The 15,485-nt window shown below is 60.7% G+C and overlaps 3 protein-coding genes across 7 annotated transcripts; 1 reads left to right on the top strand and 2 right to left on the bottom strand.

The window, feature by feature from the left end:
• Positions 1–1,870: 1,870 nt before the first annotated feature.
• On the bottom strand, positions 1,871–4,856 carry Rpusd1 (RNA pseudouridine synthase domain containing 1). 3 transcript variants are annotated; one of them, XM_048789424.1, is made up of 6 exons: positions 4,688–4,855; positions 4,158–4,400; positions 3,924–4,047; positions 3,657–3,759; positions 3,418–3,519; positions 1,871–3,032 (listed from the first exon to the last, which is right to left on the bottom strand). In XM_048789424.1, the coding sequence occupies exons 2-6, from the start codon at positions 4,337–4,339 to the stop codon at positions 2,623–2,625; spliced, it is 921 nt and encodes a 306-aa protein (XP_048645381.1). In that variant the 5' UTR covers positions 4,340–4,400; positions 4,688–4,855; the 3' UTR covers positions 1,871–2,622. The 3 variants fall into 3 exon arrangements, with proteins under 3 accessions (XP_048645381.1, XP_015346477.1, XP_048645382.1); XM_015490991.2 differs by having other exon boundaries at positions 4,158–4,855; XM_048789425.1 differs by lacking the exon at positions 3,657–3,759 and having other exon boundaries at positions 2,658–3,032; positions 4,158–4,856.
• A 62-nt stretch (positions 4,857–4,918) lies between these two features.
• Chtf18 (chromosome transmission fidelity factor 18) lies at positions 4,919–13,291 on the top strand. Of its 2 annotated transcripts, XM_015490989.1 has the most exons (22): positions 4,919–5,045; positions 5,217–5,414; positions 5,496–5,643; positions 5,799–5,955; positions 6,431–6,523; positions 6,607–6,659; positions 6,792–6,930; positions 7,360–7,569; positions 8,014–8,111; positions 8,364–8,487; positions 8,571–8,722; positions 8,809–8,902; positions 9,277–9,375; positions 9,444–9,574; positions 10,223–10,370; positions 11,102–11,326; positions 11,406–11,555; positions 11,635–11,765; positions 12,295–12,439; positions 12,556–12,687; positions 12,923–12,980; positions 13,056–13,291. In XM_015490989.1, exons 1-22 carry the CDS (start codon positions 4,955–4,957, stop codon positions 13,190–13,192), a joined length of 2,913 nt encoding a protein of 970 aa, XP_015346475.1. In that variant the 5' UTR covers positions 4,919–4,954; the 3' UTR covers positions 13,193–13,291. The 2 variants fall into 2 exon arrangements, 1 of the variants encoding a protein (XP_015346475.1); XR_007342640.1 differs by lacking the exon at positions 11,635–11,765 and having other exon boundaries at positions 11,406–11,634; positions 13,056–13,137.
• On the bottom strand, positions 13,252–15,199 carry Gng13 (G protein subunit gamma 13). Of its 2 annotated transcripts, none has more exons than XM_015490990.2 (3): positions 15,045–15,199; positions 13,541–13,672; positions 13,252–13,412 (listed from the first exon to the last, which is right to left on the bottom strand). In XM_015490990.2, the coding sequence occupies exons 2-3, from the start codon at positions 13,636–13,638 to the stop codon at positions 13,307–13,309; spliced, it is 204 nt and encodes a 67-aa protein (XP_015346476.1). In that variant the 5' UTR covers positions 13,639–13,672; positions 15,045–15,199; the 3' UTR covers positions 13,252–13,306. The 2 variants fall into 2 exon arrangements, with proteins under 2 accessions (XP_015346476.1, XP_048645380.1); XM_048789423.1 differs by lacking the exon at positions 15,045–15,199 and adding an exon at positions 14,775–14,847.
• Between the last annotated feature and the right edge of the window lie 286 nt (positions 15,200–15,485).

Here is a 15,485-nt window from a genome sequence, read left to right as displayed (position 1 = left end):
AGAGGATGTGCCCCTTAGCCAGCCACTGCCTTGTCCCTGCTCTGGCAGGGCCTTGGTGGGGCCTGTGAATGTGGCCCAACCGGGACGGGGAGACTTTTTAAAAGTAGGGGTATTTAACTTTAGTAACTGAAAGAAACTGTTGGCCTTATTCAAGGGCTCCAAAAAGCCCCCTTGGGCCTGCAAATGTGAAAGCTACCAGTGAGTGGCCTAGGGCCAGGAAACCTTTTGCTGACACAATCCAGCAGGTGGGTTGGGAAGTCCCTCTTGCAGTCTTGCCTCCTGCCCTGGTCCCCTTGGAGGCCTGCCTGCTGAAGACATCCTAACCCACTCTCTGAGGCTGCAGCAGATGTCCCTAAGCACTTTGTCCAAAAGCAAGCTGGAGAACATAGCTGATCTGGGCTGAACACCATCTCCTAGTTCAGTCCTGAGCCTGATCAACCCTTTGGGGTGTTTTGGGATAGCCCTGCCTGAGGTCTTTCAGGGAGGGACTCCTGGGGCACCAGGGTGTGAGGGGTCTCAGGCTCAAGTCCATGTGCCTTGACAAGCAGCTCAGCTCCTGGCCTCAGGGTCCCAGGCACAGAGGCAACGGCGGCCCCATGTGGCAGCAGTGGGCATGGTGGCTGCTGAGCCCACAGGCCGCTGCCAAGAAAGTTGGACTGGCCTGAGACTACAGGGATATCCCTTGGAGAGGGGCCCAAACTGCTGCCATTCAAGGAGACCCCGAGAAAATAGGAAATGAACAGATCTCCTTGGGTGGGAAGGAGACACAGGGGTATGAGCAGCAGAGGACAGAAGGCTGAGGGGATGTGCCCTGAACTGGGGGCCTGGCTTCCCCTGACCCACTCCAGGTACCTTCCCCCTTTCCTGCAGGAAGCAGAAACAATTGGCCTTGAGCCCCAAGGGGTTTCTGCCAAGGGCACAAGGGTAGCTACCTCTGCTCCCAGCACTGCTGAAATCCTGCCCAGGGTTAATGTGGGGCCAGCATAGAACGCAATCTGCAGTGGGGAGGGACCAGGAGCGACAGGATAAGGCCTTAGGGCTCTGGACCCCAGGAGCCAAGACTGACTGTGTGTGGTGCCGCAGTCTGGCTGGGCACAATCAGGAGCCACTTGTCAAAAGAAACTAACTTTATTTTTAGAACCACACACGCCAAACAAAACAGCCTCTCAGGAAAAACCCTCAGAGCCTCAACTGCCACCACCGGCTTTCCACAAGCCTCTCTCTCCCCCACAAGCTTCTCTCCACCTCCCACAATCCTCCTGCTCTTGAGGCCGATTGGCTGGGTCACGTGGGCGGAGCCAAAAAAGTCCCCCAATGAGCAGCTCCGTGGTCTGAAAGGGCAGGGAAACAGCCCAATGAGCATCACCGCAGAAGAGCCAATCAGCTAGATGTTGCTGGGGCCGCTGTGAGCCAATCATCAGCCGGCAGCTGGAAGTTTGCTGGGGCCCCTTCGGCTGTGGCTCTCAACAGTGTGGGCCCAGACTGTAGGCTACACCAGAGACCCTGGCTGAGGCCAGATTTATGCTCTGGGAGGGTTGGGGTCCTCCAGGGACTGGACAACCCCATTTCTGCTCCCATCAAGCATACAGCCTCGGGAGTGGGGTTGTGGCTCAGTGGCAGAGTGCCTGCCTGACACATGTGAGGCACTGGGTTCGATACTCAGCACTATATAAAAGTTAAAAAAAAAAAAAGAGTCCAGCCTCCAAGGACCCTGAACTGCAAGGGCTCACTGCTTATGGAGAGAGGACAGGTTGAAGGCCAGGACCTAGTGGTGTCATGGGTTCTGCTGGCTAGTGGAGATGTGCAAGAGGCAGGGCTAGCAAAAGGCAGCAGCATCCCAGAGCCCCACATCAGATACACTCAGTCACGCTCGGGATTTGGCACTGAGAATTTATTCCAAATCCTCACCCAGCTGCTGCCAGGGTGGTTGGCCAAGGTGTGGGGGACAGGAGGTGAGGCCAGGCTGTGCTTTCCCTGAAGGCATGGACTGGCATCCCACTGCTGTGTGATCCAGGAAGATGGTGGCGTGGCAGGAGCTGCAGTCAGAAGCCGGTGGGACCTTGCAGCAGAAGCAGCACCCAGAGGATAGGAGTACATGGGGAGGTGCCTCTTCCGAAGCCCCCCCACACCCCTGTGCTCCAGACGCAGGCGAGGCCAGCAGCAGAGTGCAGCAGAAGCAAGGTGTGAAGCAGGCCAGGCCGGGCAGGAGACAGGTGCAGAAGGTCCAACCAGGCTGGGAACTCAAGGGGCAGACTGGAGCTGAATGCCTCACAACACAAAAGACAGACAGGCCCAGCCCCTGAGGAGCCCAGAGTGAGCCCATACTGGAGGCAGAGCCTGGCCCGGTCCTGGCTCTGTCCCTCCCTGCTGAGTGGCCTGGGCAAGTCTGTGAAATGCAGGCCCCAGGAGTACATCCCAGGGGAAAAAAAAAAAAAAAAACTGTCCCAGGAAGAACCTCAGTTTCTCCAGGGGACATGGGAGGAAGCTCCCTAGCCAAGCATCTGTTCCACAGCCTGAGCCTCAATCCTCCAGCAAACATGACTACCTGGTATCCTGCCAGCCCTGCCAGTCCCTCCTGCAGACTGGCACTGAGCCAGCACCCCTTACACAGCCCAGTGGCTCTCAGTTGTCTGGCTCCAGTGTCCACTCTGATAACCACTGCAGACAAGAGGCTCGCTGTGCCTCAGTTTCAGGAGGGAGCCGGCCTGGCTCAGGCAGCAGTGTGGAGGGGCTACAGGGCCCAGGGCCACTGTCCATGGGGTCAGGGTCACAGGCAGCCCGTAAGGCCTGGACAAGCTGGTCAAGTGGCTGCAATAGGGTGTGTGGGCTCCAGCAGACATCCAGTGAGGGCAGGAAGGGGTCTGGTGTGCAGGCCTCCACGCACTCGGCCTGTGTAGGTATGCGCAAGTAGAAGGCATGCAACATCATCCGGAAGGGCTGGTCCTCCTGGCCCTCAGCCTGCCCATACGTCAGGTCACCCACGATGGGGTGGCCCAGGGCACTGCAGTGCACACGCAGCTGGTGAGTCCGGCCTGCAGATGGGGTCAGGGGTCAGGCGGGGTGGGGCTACTGCATGCCCACACACCACCAGGCCCACGTCACATCCAGCAGGGTTCCTGCTGTGACTATGCAACCCCATGGTAATCGCTAGGGACAGGACCTTCCTGATCTTTGATAGGGATGAGACAATGAGGTGATGGGGCACAGGGCAGAAATTGCTCTAGGACTGCTGTGAGTGCACAGCCAGGGCAGTGCTGGATCTTACTGTAGAACCCAGCAAAACCCACCAGAGCACAGCCAGCAGCCAGCAAAAACCTCGTACCGTTCTACTAGATGCTGGGTGACCCCAGCTGGCCATGCTGCTTGCGCCTTAGGCTCCTTTCCCTGTGACTGACCTCTGCCCCATGATGGACACACCTGTAAGTGGCTTCAACAGCACCTTGGACGCTGGGCTGCCAGCATACAACCCATGTTCCAGGACCACCAGCTCTGTGAGACTCGGCTTTGGGTTCTCACAACCTGGGTGCACAGAAGGGTGTGAGGGTGGGCTGGAACAGCCTCCAGACCCTGTTCAACCCCACCTGCCCATGTTGGCCATGTCCATGTAGTGTCCCTGCTGGATATAGATTTGTGGCCCCTGCCCCCGACTACCTTACCCTGTGTGCCCTCGATGCACATGGTGTGGGTCCGGCCCTCTGTGTTGTTCTTGCCAATGGCATGGCTTATGGTCATCTGGCTCTCCTGGACGTGGCCTCGAACCTGCCAAGCAGAGGAATTCATATGCAGCTCACAGGCCAGCCTGCCACTGTTGGGAAGCCTGATCCATGTGCGGCTTGTGGGGAGCTCTGGTCCAAGGGACCTGCTGAAGTGGGCTGGGAGTGCCAAGTCCCCACACCCCACCCTAGGGACTATCCAAGTCTTACCAGTGCCAGGTAGGCCTTGGTGACTCGCCGCTCCTTGAAGCACCTGTAAGCGCTGCCTGCAGCTGCCTTGTTAAGGGCCACGCACAGTGCCCCACTGGTGGAGAAATCCAGTTGGTGGCAGAACCTGGGGAGAGACAGAGGGGAGAGGTGGCTGGATCCTGTCCTATCCTGGCCAGCAACTTCATGACACAGCTTCCCTTGGACAGAGGCCAGACCATCTAGGTGACTGTGTACCTGAACCCGTAGCAAGTGTCAGGGTCAGCTAGCTCTGGGAAGCGGTGCCGCAGCTGCTTCTGCAGGGTCAGGGTCTCCCGCCACGTTTTACTATCAATGCGCAGGTCCCAGTGCTTGTTTACCACCAGAAAGTCGCTGCTCCGGTAGACTATGGACAGGTTCTCCACGCTGCCTGGCTCCATGGAGGGGGCTGCCTCGCAGGTGGGAGTGAGCCCTAGGGACTGGGGGTGCCGGGCTCCGGGTCTGCAGCCACGCACCGTGCATCTCAGGCAGTGTGCAGACCCACCGTGCGCCTGCATCCGCAGGAGCCCTTGCTGCCCTGCACCGGGGCCAGGCTGGGGCGTCGGATGGGGATGGGAGTCCGACCAAAGTCAGGCGAGTTAGCTTTGTCTCGGGCTGACTGTAAGAGGGCCCTCTCCGCCCCAGACCTGGGAGAAACAGCCTGGGTGTCCTGCGCGCCCCACAAGCCTTCCCACGGGGTTACGGCCCGTTTCCCGAGTGGGCAGGGGCACCACGTCAAAGAGGCAGACCTCGGTTCGGAGCGCCCCTCCAGCTTCAGGACCGACAAGCAGCCTGGCAGCGCCGTCCTGGCCCCGATGCCTCTCTGGGCCCCGGCTCCAGCCCCACGTCCCCGCGCCGGGCCACCGAGAACCCGGAGTCGCTTCTCGGCCGACTAGTCTGCGCGCGCAACCCCGCCTTCGCTCCGCCCACAGACCGCCCACTGCGGACAGACGACTGTTCTGGCCAATGGAGANGTCGGGGCTGACCCGAGCCAGTGTTGCACAGCGCTGGGCGCCATGGAGGACTACGAGGAGCAGCTGCACGGCGTAGAGGATGACTTTCACAACCAGTTCGCGGCCGAGCTGGAGGTGCTGGCCGAGCTGGAAGGTGGGCTCGGGCCAGGGGGTCGTGACCTCCTGGAGGTCTAGGAGGGATGCGCGGAGGAGGTGGACTGTGGCCTTGTGAGCCGGAGTTAGCGGGCCTGGGCGGTAGGGTGCTCCGGCCCCGCGGACGGAGGTCGGTTCCTGCCCGGGGCAGCTGCCGTGACTCCTCTTTCAGCAGCGACGCCATTCCCAGCGCCTTCCAAGCGCCAGCAGCTCACCCCGGGCAGGCCTCAGCTGACGTTCGAGGAGGTCATCGCTGGAGGAGACGTGGCGGTCAGTCCCTGTCCGGCCGGATCTCCCGGGAGCCGCAAGCGCAGCACCAGGAAACGGGAGGTGGATGCCTCTACCGGAAGGGAAGACCCTCTGCCTCCCAGTAGGTTCTCGGGATGATTCCTGGGCGCTCTGGGTGGGTGAGGCAGGGGAGAGCCTCTGCTCCCTCTGTGTGTCTCTGCAGCCCCTAAGGTCAAACGACCCAAGTTGGAAGCGGTCAAGAGGCTGGACTTCGGACCCAAGAGGGAGGAAATGCTGCTTCCTGACTCCCCGCCAAGGGACATCACGCCCCCACTGAGTCCTGATGTCCCCCCTGAATTCTTGGGTGCTGGGTGTGTGACTGGGGCACTCCTCACACCACATCTGTCCAGGAGGGACCTGGAAAGCTCCCTTTCCCTGGATTAGGCCCTGTGGGAGGGTGGGCCCAGGCACTCCATCTGGGAGTGACAGGAGGCAGAGTCCCTGAGACAGCCCTGTTCCTCCCCAGGACTCCAGATACAGGTCCCAGGCAGGCCTTGCCAGGTACCTGCAATCCTGTTCTGAGGCGACCCCCAGTCTTAGAGGATTTCATCAATGTGACATCCACCAGCGGCGACCGGGTTTTTCTGGTGCTGCATGCTGACCCCACAGGCACTGGGGTGAAGGTGGAGTCTGCATGGGGCTGATTGTGGCCTTCCTGAGGGATGGGCATGTTGAGGCTATTTAAGAAAGAATCCTAGGCCTCATGTCCCCATTGGGCTCTCAGCAGACTTGGCAGGTGGCTGCCTGGTTTGCTGGAAGTGGGTGTGCCTGGGGCTGGGGAGAGCCAAGCTGCTTTGGGGGATGCAGCTGTAGAGGAGACAGCCTTCTGGTGCCCTGCTGCCATCCTAGCTGTTCACATGCCCTCCACCCTGTGCACTGCCTGGGGTAAGGTGGGGAGGGTCCCCCTTTCCCTTTCTCTACCCTTTATGCCTTCCCTTTCTTGGACCTGTTCCCGCCGGGGTGGCTTCCTCCCTTGTCCCTGATCAGATAGAGTTTCATCTGTTTCCCTTGGCCAGCTTCTGTGGGGGGTGGAGTTTTTGGGTGACCCCATGGCCTTTGAGGAGGTCTAGAGGTAACTGTTGCCTTTGTCCTACCCAGAGCCCTCTCTTGGATGTCCAGTGGCGAGGCCATGGCCAGCTGGACCTGCTGGGTGTGTCTTTCAGCTCCCTGAAAGAGCAGGTCGACAATGAGGTGGGGTCTGTAGAGCTTGCTGGGGGGAGTCCTGGGGCTCTTGGCTACTGGAGATGTCCTGACCTGCACCTCTCTTTGCATAGCGGCACCAGCGATTGCTGGAGGAGGCCCAGCGGCTCTCAGATACTCTGCACAGGTGACTTGGTGGGCTCGTCCACCCCGGGACCCTTTCTGGTCTTAGCCTGATTCTTGTGGAGTATATGCTTGGTATGGTCCCTGTGAGCTGTAAAGGCATGAACACATTAGCTCAGGACACAATACTCTCCAGCCTTAGGCCTGAAGAAGAAGAGGCCCAGCCTATGGAGGTCCCAGAGCAGGAGACTGCTGGTGTCCAAGACACATCCCAACACTGCCTTTGGGTGGATGAGTTTGCACCTAAGCATTACACAGAGCTGCTCAGTGATGACGTGAGTGTCCTTCTTGGTTGTGACTGGCTTCAGTTAACTACAGGGAGAGACCTCGCATCCAGCTGGCCTTTGCATTGCCAGACCACTGGGCTGTTGGAATGAAGTGGGAGTCTGGTTTGCCACAATGAGTTGCAGATGGGGAAACAGCATAGAGCTGTTTTACTGCTGGTCACTGCCCCAAGCCTGCTCCCTTTCCTGCACTGAGCTGGGTTTCTTAGGGAGGGTAGGGAGTTGTGGAGGCTGAGGTCAAGTCTGTGGGCATGGAGGCCCTGATGTGGGCACCATTGTGTCATCACTGCCAAGGGACTGGTGCCTGGACCCTCCCCTTCTTGAGCCTCGGTGTCCCATCTGTCTTGGTGCTCATGGTTGCAGATTGATGTGAGGGGCAGGCAGGGGTCCCTCCCTTAGGCCAACCTTCCCTTCCTGCAGTTCACCAACCGCTGCCTCCTCAAGTGGCTGAAACTCTGGGACCCTGTGGTGTTTGGCCATGAGAGGCCTGCCCGGAAGCCCCGGTCCAGTGTAGAGCCAGCAAGGATTGGCAAGGAGGCCACAGCCCCTGGCAAGTGGAAAAGCCATGCACAGGTGCTAGAGGAGATGCTGGAGGCTGAACTGGATCCAAGCCAGCGACCCCGGCAGAAGGTAAGCCCCGTCCAGCTGTGCTGCACACCCATGAAGCCTGGGGCTGTGCCACAGGGCAGCTGGTGCTGTTGTGCCTCCAGGATCTGTGAGTTTGAGACAGATGCCAGGTCTTTAGCTACTCTAGAGGCTGTGGGGGTCAGTTTGGCATGAAACACCGGTGTTCGGAGTTTGAACTTGATTTCATTCTCTTGACAATTTTGGTAAATTCAGTGTCCCCAAGAGGGTCCTGTACCACACCAGCATGATCTGGGTGAATGGTAGGTCGTTGCCCAAGTAAACTGCCCTTGCAGGGTTTTCTTTTTTTGTCTTGAGGACTGTTGTGCTCTGAGTACTGGGACTGATAGTCTCATGTGATGGCTGGGTGGGTTGGGGTGCGCCTCTGGCTGGTGGCCAGGCTCCCCCCTGCCATGGCTTGCAGCGCATCTTCATCTGTCTTGGCTGCAGGTGGCACTGCTCTGTGGGCCCCCAGGGCTGGGCAAGACCACGCTGGCACACGTGATTGCAAAACATGCTGGGTATTGCGTGGTGGAGATGAATGCCAGGTGGGTAGCATGGAAGCCCTGTTCTTTGGTCTCCTGTCTGTTCTGACATGTGTGGTGGAGTCTGGGCTGCAGTCCTGAAATCCAGCTCTGGTTGTTTTTGCCTCATGGAGGGGCGGGGGCCTTGGGTGTGTGGTCTGTGGGTTCGCAGCCTTCCTCAGTGGCCTCTGCACAAGGCATGGCTCATGTCTTGAGGCCCTCCTGCTGAGGCCACTGCTGCCCCATGATACTTTCCTGCTGGTCTCACTATTGCAGTGATGACCGCAGCCCCGAGGCCTTTCGTGTTCGCATCGAGGCAGCCACGCAGATGGAGTCAGTGTTAGGTGCAGGCGGAAAGCCCAACTGTCTGGTTATTGATGAGATTGACGGGGCCCCCACGGTGAGCCTCCTTGCTGCCCTGGAGAGGAGGGTGGGCTGGCACCAGAGCCTCAGCTCATTACCTTGCTGTGCACCTTCCTAAAGGCTGCCATCAATGTTCTGTTGAGCATCGTGAACCGCAAGGGTCCACAGGAGGCAGAACTAGGGGCCCCAGCTGTGCCCTCAGGTGGGGGCCGCCGGCGCCGAACAGAGGGGGGCCTCCTGATGAGGCCCATCATCTGCATCTGCAATGACCAGTGAGTCGGGTAGCTGGACAGGGCTCCTGATGGGAGAGACCTAGGGCTCTGGGGAGGAGCCCCTGCACATGGCCTCCTATCTACAGGTTTGCACCATCTCTGCGGCAGCTGAAGCAGCAGGCCTTCCTGCTCCACTTCCCACCCACTCTGCCCTCAAGGCTGGTGCAGCGGCTCCAGGAGGTCAGCAGGGCATAGCATGCAGCCAGGGTTGCACAAAGACTTTGGGTGGGGGGGATATGGCCCTGTCTTAGCCCCTCTTGCTTTCATCCCCTCCCCTACTAAGGCCCCTGGTACTGGTTCCAGGACCAGCTTGGCCCATGGGGTGGATGGTCAAGTAGGGTTGGGGGCCAATTCCAGGTACCTGCAGCCTGTCACTTACAGGATGAAGGCTGCTATTTACCTGTTTGTAGGGAACAGGATTATGGTCACAGGGTGGGCTCTGAGGGCAGGCTATTCTCTGAGAGCAGTGGGAAGGTACTCCAGCACCCCAGCACTGTAGGTTTCCCTGCGGCAGGGCGTGTGGTCCAAGCTTAGCACTTGGGCCCCCTCCGTAGGTCTCCCTGCGGCAAGGCATGCGGTCTGACCCTGGTGCACTGGCAGCCCTCTGTGAGAAGACAGACAATGACATCCGTGCCTGCATCAACACTTTGCAGGTGGGCAGGCACCCAGGTGGGGCAAGGTCGGGGGAGGGTGCTGCCTCTCACCCGCCACCTGTTTCCAGTTCCTGCATGGGCAGGGACGGCGGGAGCTCAGTGTACGGGATGTGCAGACCACCCACGTTGGCCTCAAGGACCAGCGCAAGGGGCTGTTCTCCGTGTGGCAAGAGGTCTTCCAGCTTCCCCGGGCCCAGAGGTAGGCAGTGTGTGGCAGGCCAGCCTCAGCACTATGGCCACGGTGCTCAGCACTGTGTGTGTGGACCAACACCACCTTTAGCAACAGAGACCCAGTGCCAGGAGGCCTTTGAGACTCCGACATGGCCTCCCTTACCCCTGGGTCCCCACAGCCTGCATGGCTTAGGGCCAGTGGCAGAAGCCACCTGGACACCTTGGTGGGAGGGTGCTTCAGAGTGTGGCTGGGATCACCCATGTCTTTGCCACCTGAGCCAGACCAACAGGCCTCAGGTGGGCAGGGAACACTCGTGTCTGCCCTGACTGAGGTTTGGGGCCCAGTGGGGATGCTGACCTGGTCAGTGTCCTGAGGACAGAGGGGAGGCACTGGGAGTGGGGAGCTCTTGGGTCTGTGGAACTTGGTTTTCCTGGTCTCCTGAGGACTGCCCACCCCAAGGGGAATTCCAGAGCAGGGGCTTTCTGGATACCGAAGCTGAAGTCTTAGGCAACCCTAGGCAACGTGGCACAGACCTAGACCAGCAAAGGCAGCAGAACACCACCCAGGAGACTGCCCCGGCTGGGTGGGACAGGGCTTTGAGGCTGTCAGGGAGTGCTGGGTGCCTCTGCTTGCCACTAGATTCCATCTCAGCTCAGCACCCTGCTGCCCCTGCAGGCGACTTATTGGCCAGGTCCCGACCCTGCCAGCCCACTCGCTCCTGCTCAGTGATGGGGACATGGGCTCCCTCACTTTGGCCTCCCAGCGGTTCTACCACCTCCTGCGCATCACCACCTCAGCAGGCGAGCATGAGAAAGTGGTTCAGGTACCTGCCCTCCATTGCAGACCTCTCCCCTGTGCAAGGGAGTGGACAATGAATAGCAAGTGCTCTCTGGACAGTGTTGTGTGAGGAGAAGGTGGGGCAGGAGCAAGACGTGGAGGGATGGGCCTCAGAGTTCTTTGGGGTGCAGGGAGGCAGGGAACCTGGATCTCTAATGAGGGGTTGCTCTGGCTGCTGTGGGAGCTGTCTAAGGGGTGGGTCCCTGGGGGCTGGGAAGGGCTGGGTTCTGGATAGCAGGAGAGGGTGAGGTTTTGGTCTAAGCAGGTGGCAAAGGCACCCCTGCCCCCCAGGAATCCCTAAGCTGCCTCCCAACTCTAAGCAGCTTTGGATTAGCAGCTGGGACTCATCTGTCAGTCCAGAAAGTCATGGTGCAGAGGGGCAGCAGGGGTGGGACTCCCTGGGGGGCCAGTGGGGCCTCTGTGCCCTGGATTCTGGTGGGTGGAGCTTCTTTTTGGCTGTGCTGGGGAGGGGCTGGGGCTGGACTCTGTTGGCTCTGGGCTCCTAGAAGCAGTGGGTAGGTGGTTCCTACCCTCAGGGTTTTCTCAAGCAAGTGAGCTCTGGGTGGAACTCCTCAGGCCCTGCGGCCTCTCCCTATAGCTGATTCCTGCACCCTGGACTTTGCAGGGTGGGCAGGCGGTAGAGAGGGATCCTGCGGGTGGTACTTGTGTGGGTGGACGGGGCATGGGCTGTTGGACTCAGGCTGCCACTTCCCGTAGGGCCTGTTTGACAACTTCCTGCGTCTCCGGCTCAGAGACTCCAGCATGGGTGCTGTGTGCACAGCCCTTGACTGGCTGGCCTTTGATGACCTGCTGGAGTGCGCTGCCCACCATGGCCAGAGCTTCCAACTTCTGAGCTACCTGCCCTTCTTGCCTGCAGCCTTCCACGTACTCTTTGCCTCTAGCCATGTGCCACGGATCACCTTCCCCAGCAGCCAGCAGGAGGTGTGTCCTGTGCCTGCCTGTGTCCAGGGTCTGACCCTGGCACATTCTGGGACCCAACCCTGGCTCATTCTCTTCCCAGGCCCAGAGCCGGATGAGCCAGATAAGGAACCTGATCCAGACGTTGGTGGCAGGCATTGCACCGGCCACCCGCAGCCAGGCCACGCCCCAGGCCCTTGTTCTGGACACTCTTTGCCTGCTATTAGACATCCTTGCACCCAGGCTGCGGCCAGTGAGTGCTGAGTGCCGAGGGAAGGGTGGGCTCCTGGCTGGAGCGGCCCTGCCTGCTCAGCCTGTCCCGCTGTTCCCAGGTAAGCACACAGCTGTACAGTGCCCGCGAGAAGCAACAGCTGTCCAGCCTCGTAGGCACCATGCTGGCCTACAGCCTCACGTACCGCCAGGAACGCATGCCTGATGGGCAGTATCTCTACAGGCTGGAGCCGTGAGTCCTCCGGCACACCGGGCTGGGGAGGCCTCCAGGCTGCAGATCGGGCACCAAGGCCAATGTGGTCTTGGTGAGGCACCAGTGTCATCTCCAGCTCAGCCTCTTCCAGATGTGGCTGAGTTGGGGACCCTGTCCTGCTCTGGGTCAACCATGCCTTGGACTGCTTCCCTGGCCTCAGTGTCCCACAGGAGTGGCTCCTGAGCCCCCCACCCTCACCCTGGGTGGCCTGTGTGTGCCTACAGCTTCCCAGGGCTCTGTGGGAGCAGAGTGGCAGGAGGCATAGGCGGGATGATGTCTTGCTCCCCCACAGCCTGGCGGGTTCCACCTAATCCCCTCTTAAGAGTTCAGGAAATAGGCTGAAGGCAGTTAGCTCCAGACTGCCCTGGGGCTGGGAAAGGGCAGCTCCAGGACCTGGTTCCACTCCCAACTCTTAGGTTGTGCTATGTGGGGTTGGTGGACCAAGGGGATGATTGGCCCTGGCCCTGCTGACTGGTGCCTTGGTGTCCTGCCTTGTATACCTGAGCAGGAACGTGGAGGAGGTCTGCCGTTTCCCTGATCTGCCTGCCCGTAAGCCTCTCACCTACCAGGCCAAGCAGCTCATTGCCCGGGAGATCGAGGTGGAGAAGATGCGGCGGGCAGAGGACTTTGCCTGGGCTGGGCACAGCTCCCAGGTGATCCTGTTTGGGGGCATTGGACAGAGTGGGTCCTGGGTGGGCAGGGCCCTGGAATGGACGCTCTCCATGGTCTAGGTCTGCCCAACCAGCCCTTATCCCACTATTCCCTACAGGTGGACCAGCATCCCCCAGGGCCGGAAGGCCTGCTGGGGTGCAGTGGGGGTGAGGCAGTGAAGCCGCTTGCCCCATGCAACCACAAGCAGAGGCTGGAGCACATCATGAAAAGAATAGGCCTGGAGGAGCAGGTGCGGGGTAGAGGCATGGCCCCAGGATCAGGACTGGTATGGGCAGGGTTGCTGGGAGTGGGTGAGGAGCCTCTGCTGGCTCTGAGTCCCAAGGATCCACCTGTTGGTCCTGCCCCTAGTCCTCTTGGCAAGCCTGTAGTAGGCTGGGAAAGGTCTCCCAGCCCGGGGCCCTTGCTCAGATGCCCAAGGCCCTGCCAACTACTCTACCAGCCTAACAGCCCCTCTTCCCCACCAGCCTGAGAGGGACTTTTTTGGACGTGTGATAGTCAGGAGAGCTGCAGCCCCAAACACAGGTGTGTGTGGGTGGCCGGGGGGGGGGGTTGTGGGGGGCCAGGAGTGGCCCAGAACCCACTGTGTTGTCCCCACAGAGGTGGAGGCCTCCAAGAATGACGCAGCCGAGTGGCTCATGGGCACAGCAGTGGGCAGGAGCCAGGTCTGGTTCCGCTTCAACGAGGGTGTCTCCAACGCGGTGCGGCGCAGCCTGTACATCCGGGACCTGCTGTAGTGTGTACCAACCCCAGGACCCCAGGCCTCACCTCCCGCAGGGAATGTACAAAGCACAGATACTGGAGAAGTCTTTATAAAGTCACACCTCTCACAAGCAGAGTTGGGCCTGGGCTCACAGGATGGCACACTTGCCCTTCTCCACCCAGGGGTTGTTCTTCATCAGGTCTGGGTTCAGGAAGGGGTCTTTGGGGATGCCATCCTCGATCCATTTGAGGAGCCTGTGGGTGGGGGCAAGGTGAGTGCAGGTCCTCCTGTGGCCTCTACCCGCCCCAGGGCCTGGTCCTGGCTCACAAATGAACAGTGAGGCCAGGCAGGAAACAGGCACCACAAGGCAAGATGGACTTACTCGGGGATGGTCTTGGAGGACATCTCCCTCTTGAAGGCCAGCTGGTACTTGAGGCTCTCGACCTCCTTCTTCATCTGGGGTACATCCCACTCCTCCATGGCGTCGGGGGCTTCGGAAGTGGCCAGCCTGGGGCTGGAGGGCAGGGAGGAAGCAACAACTGTGGGCTGCCCCCCAATGACCTGAGCTCCCCAGGACAAGGGGAAGGAGGGGTCCAGCCCTGTCCTTCCCTGGGTCCACAGAGGCAAGACCAGCGCAGGGCCCTGTGATGTCCCATGAGGCCCCATTAACGAGGCCCCACACGCCTCCCCCTGCCCAGTGGGGCTAATTAGCTGCTGAACACTTCCATCTTGGACCCACACTCTCACTAGGCCTAGCTGGGTAGAGGATGGGCCACTCTCCTCTGCCCCCAGGGACAGCAGGACAGGCACTGGTGTGCCCAGACCAGCTCCTCCACCCTTTGGTCAGGCCCACAGACCATCCAGTGGGGGGCAGGCTGAGGACCCCTGGATGCCGGATATGTCCTGGCCCTCCTGTGCAGTGTCTGTTTTGCATGGCAAAGCCCACTAGGCAAGTTGGTCCTGGGCTGGGCAGATTTGGCTGCAATTTGCATTTCGGGTGGAGTGGGGCGTGGAGGGTCTGGGGAAGCAGGCCTCAGCCCTTGGGCCAGTGTCTGCAGCAGCCTTCAGGCCACTGGCCTCAGCTTCCCATCCTACCAGGAGGAGCTGCAAGCTGGGAGGTCTTGGGAGACCTGGCAGTTGTGGGCCGTGAGGATGGGCAGCCCTTTGCTGCTCCTACTCCCAGGCCATTCCAGGGTACCAGTGGGCCCCCCCCCGCAGTTCCTCCGCCCCCAGCCCTGGCATCCTCCACTTTGGAAGGGGACTGGGGCCGCCTGTTTCAGGCCCAGGAGCTGTCCTGGGCAGAATCTCTGTCCCGGGGTGCTGCACTAAGCCTGGCCAGGGGAAGGGCCAAGGGCTTGGCGGTGGTTCAAGCCCCAATCGGCCAGAGTAGGAGGGGTCGGCAGAGGATCCCTCAGGAGTGAGAATGAGCCAGGAATCGGTGGGGGAATGCAGTTCTCTCCTAAAGATCCAAGTTCCAGCGGCCCACCCTGGTGCGGGGCTCTTCTCCCGCGGCCTGGCACGCGGACAGCCACGTGGGCGTGGGCGCATTTGCGCGTGGACCCCTCCGGGGCTGGGGGTCCACCGCCCTGCCCACGCCCGCGCCGCACCCGCCCTACCTGCCGCCGCTGCCGGAGCCCGGCCGCCGCCCGCGCACCTCGCGACGCCCCCCGGTCGCGGCGCACGGCGGCGCACGCGGGCACTGCGGGCGGCGCGCACGGCGCAGGACAGACGCGGCTCGGCGGCGCGGCGCTGGGGGCACTCCACCAGTTGGCCCGCTGGGTAGCTATCCTAGCCCCAGGGGTTAGGGTCTGTCCAGAGGTACGGGTCTAAGCGAGTACTGGGGCCTGGGTTTCCCTCTGTGCAAGAGACCTGTTCATTGGACTTACTTTGTAAGGTGACAACGAGGGTCAAGTGATGGCAGAGGCCAAGTTATGGCGAGGTGGCAGCGAGGACCAGATGATGTTCGTGCGGAGTGAGTCTGAGCTGTGAGGCTGGCAGAGTGCTGGCTGGCGCCCCGCCTTCTCCTGCCACCTGGGCCCTGGCACCGCCTCCTCAGGGCCAGGCTGACCCTAAGAGCTTGGCATCCCCCAGTGGGCGGGACATCTATCCTGGGGCGTGTGGGACTGGCACCGCCTCCTCAGGGCCAGGCTGACCCTAGGAGCTCGGCATCCTCCAGTGGGCGGGACATCTATCCTGGGGCGTGTGGGACTGGCCCAGCTCTGGAGCTGGGCTAAGAGTTCTTCAACTCCATTCAGTGGTCTCCTGGATGCCTTGTCCTAGTACTGGGACTTCGGTAGGCTAAATCTGTACCCCAGCCCAAGAGGCCC

This window comes from Marmota marmota, unplaced genomic scaffold (assembly GCF_001458135.2).
Source record: "Marmota marmota marmota unplaced genomic scaffold, marMar, whole genome shotgun sequence".
NCBI lineage: Eukaryota > Metazoa > Chordata > Mammalia > Rodentia > Sciuridae > Marmota > Marmota marmota.
Note: the sequence above shows the minus strand (reverse complement) of the source record. Positions and strands in the feature narration are given on the sequence as shown.